This window comes from Anneissia japonica, unplaced genomic scaffold, assembly GCF_011630105.1.
Source record: "Anneissia japonica isolate Jap-2015-1 unplaced genomic scaffold, ASM1163010v1 scaffold256_len832006_cov191, whole genome shotgun sequence".
NCBI lineage: Eukaryota > Metazoa > Echinodermata > Crinoidea > Comatulida > Comatulidae > Anneissia > Anneissia japonica.
Window position 1 is genome coordinate 242,643 of NW_022691310.1, and position 5,772 is coordinate 248,414.

At 35.4% G+C, this 5,772-nt stretch overlaps 1 protein-coding gene across 1 annotated transcript in view; it reads left to right on the forward strand.

The window, feature by feature from the left end:
* The first annotated feature begins 1,409 nt into the window (after window positions 1-1,409).
* LOC117100001 (chordin-like) overlaps window positions 1,410-5,772 on the forward strand; it is a 53,828-nt gene continuing 49,465 nt past the window's right edge. The window contains exon 1 of the mRNA XM_033239530.1: window positions 1,410-2,015. Coding sequence (XP_033095421.1) covers window positions 1,868-2,015 — 148 coding nt within the window. The 5' untranslated portion in view covers window positions 1,410-1,867. The remainder of the gene's footprint in view (window positions 2,016-5,772) is intronic.

Genomic DNA, 5,772 nt, shown 5'->3' on the forward strand with positions numbered 1-5,772 from the left:
CAAAGCTATTTAACGATACGCTTTGGTAGGAGGATTTTAAAATAGGCTACATTAAATTTAAATTAAATAAATGATAATGAAACCGAATAGGCCTCTCTGAAAATATTCAGATAGAATATTTGTTTAACTTTTCGATTTCATTGGCTCATCATTCATGAGGCCTAGCATAATTATATAGGATCCAGGATTAATAAAACATGAGCTCTTCACCAAAATATTTACCCTCTAAATAATTAAAACACCGAGGTTAAGGACAAATCTCTTGTAAAATAAGTTAAGTCAAGTGAGGTCATTGACCTTCGACCTATTACATCTTAATTCAAGCCATCCTAAACTGACAGAAGGTCTACCTGGTAGCTACCCGTCTATACAAATCAAAGTAAATTTAATATACATTAACACTTGTTAATGATTTTAAAGTTTTACTGCTAGGAAGCAATTCGCGAATGCTACTAATTAGACATTTAGGCCTAACACGAACTGTCATTAAACCACGCAGCGCCCTCAACATAGCTTATATTTATACAAGAGAGAAAGCTGGTTGATAACCTTGATATCATCGTCACCAAATCAATCACACAATAACCTTAACATTATCCTCATTTAACACCGTCTCCACTGTAGTCATGATAATAATGCTCAGTCATCTCTTCGTCATCCTTGTTATCAACATCATCATTGTCATCGTCCACGTGTCGTCATCACCATCGTCGTCATCATCACCATCATTATCATCATATCAGCATCCTCATTTTCTCCATCATCATCAGTAGGGCTTATGTTATATCACCACTACGCTTTAATTATTTTCATCTTGCTTTTGTTAAATCATCATTATCACCATTGCTATCAATATCATCATTGATATCCTAATCAAAATAGAAATTAAAATTAATCTCATTATATTGCTATTTACCAACGTCATCTTGAAAATCATTCTCACCACCATTAACATATTAAGCATTATAATAAATTTGCAATAGAAAAACCTCAGATAAAATTTAATTTTCATTATCACTTCGTATGAATGGATTCGCCAACACAACTCAGAATTTCATTTTGACATAAATAGTTAAAACTGTTACATTGGCGAGTGTTTCCTATCGTAGACATATAGCATAGGACAATATGGACAATCTCAATTAACAGTTAAGAATTACATTTTAATATAAATATACAAATGCTGTTATATTGACACTGTAAACATATGCTCACGTAAAAGTACAATACAATCAGAGCCATGGATTATGCCCGAGTCGCTTTGCAGAAACGCCTCTTGCCTGCGATCACTTTGAAATCATAACCCTCTACGGAATGAGCATAAAATTTAGTTAGGTCTATCGTATCCTATAAGTTTGATGCTAAGATTAAAATCTCTTCACTTGTGAATTTACAATTGGAGGTTGGGCATAGTTGTGGACGGTCCGTTTTGGGTGTGTGTGTGTGTTCAATAATAAAGAACCAAAACTATCATGCAGTGTGAGTGATCAGCCAATCACGAGGGTAGACACGTACGGTACGTTTCCTAATCCTCGACAGGCCTTTTCATTCTAGAAGAGAGCGTCAAGCGAAGACGGTGTGTGTGGCGTGGAGTCAAAAACTGTCACTGCCGGTACCTGTGTTGGATAGTTGCGTGCGCTTAACACGTAAACGGGTCAAAATCGAAGGAATATTACACGAGACCCAGACTAATATTTTCTACCGGTGTTACACATTTACACACCGTCGAGCTGTATACTGTTCTCTTGTATGTTGTAATTTTATTTTTGCTGGTGTTTGATGACAACATATAACTTGTCATTGAGAAATTATCAATTAATTAGCGTTGATTTTGTTGATATTGCCCAAGAAACAGAATAATTGAACCATGCCTATTTATAGATGTTTTACCAGATGGAATATTTTGCTAGTAGGCCTCTTCCTAGTCATGGCTGTTGCCGGGAAGAACGCCGGGAAAGGCCGCCACATCCCACTCAAAGCCGAGAAGAATCCTCCCCATTCCAGAGGAATAACAGGTAAGCATGATTGAGTTTAGCATCTCTGTGAGATATCATCATACACACGTCAATAATTTCAAATCGAATATAAGTACTTGTTTGTTAACTCGTGTTTTAGATATTCGGATGAAAGTGTATGGACAGGAATAATAGTAATATAAATCCATCCTCATCAGACAATGCATAAGGATACATCAGACGAGAGAGATTAATTTGTCATCTCACATAAATTGAAGTATCTAAGTACTTAAGACTCCAATTTTGATGCTTGTAGATTTAAGAAGAAAAAAATAACAGCACAGATAATTCTAAAAGGAAGTAGCTATAAGAACAATTCCTAAACTCGTTCAATATTTTATAAATTAAAATAACATGTTTAAATCTAGCCATTATAAGAGGTGGGTTTTTATTTGTCAGAAATTTCAATCAGGCCATTTATGATACATACAACTGCCAACGGTAAAAGTGAAAATGTATTAATTATTTTATTACGATATCATGATGATATTATCATGGTTATCAATCGTTATTCCCCTTTTCTCTCTTTTTATTTCTATGCGTCACTTTCATCATCCTCACCCACGACGGGTGTGCACCTTAGTAGCTGGACTTTTTGTAGGATGTTTCAACCGATGGGTAGTTTTAAAAAAGTATAGACCCAATGGACTAAATGTTAAGAAAATACGACATTAATTTGAGCAATAATGATTTCTGTCTTGGTACACTAAAATGTCAGTCTTATTTCCATACAAATGTGTATATTGTAATATATAGGCAGAATATAGGCTTATTTCGCCCCTTGGGAAGGCAATGTCTTGGGGTTTTTTTTATTATTCTTTTTTTGCCACTATCGTAAACCCCTTATTATCTTAGAATGCGCGACTGTGTAACTATTGTGCCACCTTTTGTCTTCTTCATTACGTGTGAAACGTTGTTTCTGTGGCCTTTTGTGAAAGTGTTAACTTGTTGTTGTTTAATTAGCATGTTACCTATAAGTTAAGGTGGTCAAGAGGTTCTTTAAAGGAGTTGGTAAGCATTGATCGGAATAATGACCGGTATATCGCTTTCCTATTATGGATGAACACTGAGTGCCTGACATAGACATTTTATGATTACTCGTGACGGTATTATAGTGAAAATTGACCAGCAGACTTCTAAAACACCATTCATTCATTCATTCTTTATTTATTTAGCCTTTTATAAAAATCACAATACAATTTGCACATACAGTAAAATAAAACTAAAAAAATAACACACACAAAATTCACAATACTGTAAATCTAAGGAGGCAAGGATTAACAAAAGCAATTAAAATCGCTGTAGCTCACAAGCAAGTCAATCCATCTAAACTAATTTAATATTAGGCCTATTCGTTCACTTAGTAACAATATATTAGTAGAAATAAAAGAGCCTACACAATTTGTAGTCTTACAACGTATTAAGAGACAGAATGACAGAGGAACCTGAATCTATATTTTCTCGGTTTGTGACACATGGTCACCCTACATCTGGTTTTAAAAAAAGCAATAAAGTCCGTCGCAACCTACTGGTATTAGTTGTTAACGAACTGCATGGCTTCGTTAAATATGTTGTACCACTATATCTAATATTGTCATATATTAATATTAAGTATTGCTACTATATTGGACGTATGTCGATAAGGCGATATCGTACCTGAAGCACGTTAATTGGACATTGATCGTCGTAGTAGCGGAATATCATACATTTGGATACAGTCAAATTAGGCTATATTATTTACGTCAAGACCACAATTAAGACATTCGATACAATGTGTATACATTCTAGATTATTCTTGAGAAGAAAAATAATACACTAGGCCTATCACTTTTAGTTAAAACGGAGGTTGGTCGGTTCAAAATAGTCCTCCACTGTTGTGTACCGAGAGAAGTGTTTTAGAATAGATTAGGCATATACGCTACCCATTCATGGTTTTAGCTGAACCCTTATTATTATTATATTATTCGAAAAACACATTCACGTTCGAATCATAACGAATGCATGCCACGAGTAACAGCATTAGTGGCTCGGTATTTAACCTGAGGACAGTCCGATTTTGATAAAATACTTATTAGGCCTAATTAATACAAGCCTCACTATAAATATGTGTTTTTAAACTGCATTCCTTCCCAGGGGCGGATTGGGAGAGTGGGGCGCGGCGGCCCCGCCCCCACCTTTCGGAAAGTCAAAAAAGAAAATAATATCTGAGGCCCAAAACGCCTCAGATATTATTTTTGGGCGTGTAGATTTCGCGGGGGCATTCCCCCTAACTCCCTAGGGTAGTGCTATCTCTCTAAGTCCCCCTTTTGGTCCCCCTTTTGGTCCCCCTTTCGGACATGTCTATTCCACACCTCCATCATTTTTACGGGAAATGTGTTAATCAATGAGTTTATTAATGGTATTATTTCAACACAAGTCTAAAGTATAGGTCCAACTTTATCTGTTTAATTATCAGAAACCAGTGTGATCTTTCGCTGATATAGTCCGAATAATGTGTAATCTACAATCTACATCAACTTTTTTGTAAACAGATTTGTGTTTTTCATTCGTCGATGTTATTTAAAATTTAGATTTATGGTTCATTGTTGCTATACGGTACCCTTTTGACAAATACTTCAACTTGGGGCCAAATTTTGATCAAATCAGTCGAGAACATGATTTAGTTCTTGTTTATATAAGCATAGAAATGCATTTTTTACATTACTTAACTTGAATTAGATTATTGAAGATGCATTGAACACCTTACCAACATTACATGGAGGGAAGGAATTCTACTTGGTACTCGTTATTACATTACCCGAATGTCTTAACATCTTTTCAATTCTAAACATCTAAATTCCCAATTCATCTGCACACTTTTAACGTCACAATAGAAAGACAAAAAGGGCAAGACATGGGCCTATGGGCGATTTGTGACTTGGTTGGAAACATAAGATGTGCGTACCGGTATACGCAATGCGACGCAGTATCGCGTGTACGCGCGAATACAGCGGTGTATCGTGCGTCGAGATGGATCTGGTGCGTACTATCGCGTTTTCGACAAAATCATTTGGTGTCAGAAATGGTTGTATTTTAGTGCTTCCTTTCGCGGCTGTCCTAAACCACTGCAATTAATATTATGATTACTGCGATAAATATGATGTAGGAGAAGTAGACAGACAGTTATTTGGGACTACTACTTGTAAGCTTTAGACATAGACAAGAATGCCAACTACAGTTCATTTTAATTAAACTCATTCTGTGCAAGCAGACCTTACCGTTTTATCACATTCCATAACATTAGTACCGTAGCCAATATTGCCACAAATCTGTGCGCTTCATTCCGTACAATATTAGTAGTAGACTTTTCTCCCTCTGAACGTATAATGCTGCCATAAAAATCACTAACGAGACATGGTTAGATTTATGCGTTCTCTTGTTTTCCTAAAATGTCTGAAACTGTCGTCAAATGAGTGTTATTTTTTTGGTTGATACAAAAGAAATTACCTCATTTATTTTTTCGGGGATAGCCGGACGAACAAGATTCCGCATTAGATTGCAAATATTTTGCATATGATTCAAATTAAAAGCCAACCGGCTCACAAGTATATGACTACTTGTATACTGTCGAGTCGAATATCGATAGAATATTAAAGCCCCATTCCCGGCAAAATTTCACTAAAAATTGACTTTTTTAGAAAATATACATTTGAATTACTCCAATTATTATAAATCATGGAAAAATATTGGCATGAATTTTAGTTTTACGCAAAAGAAT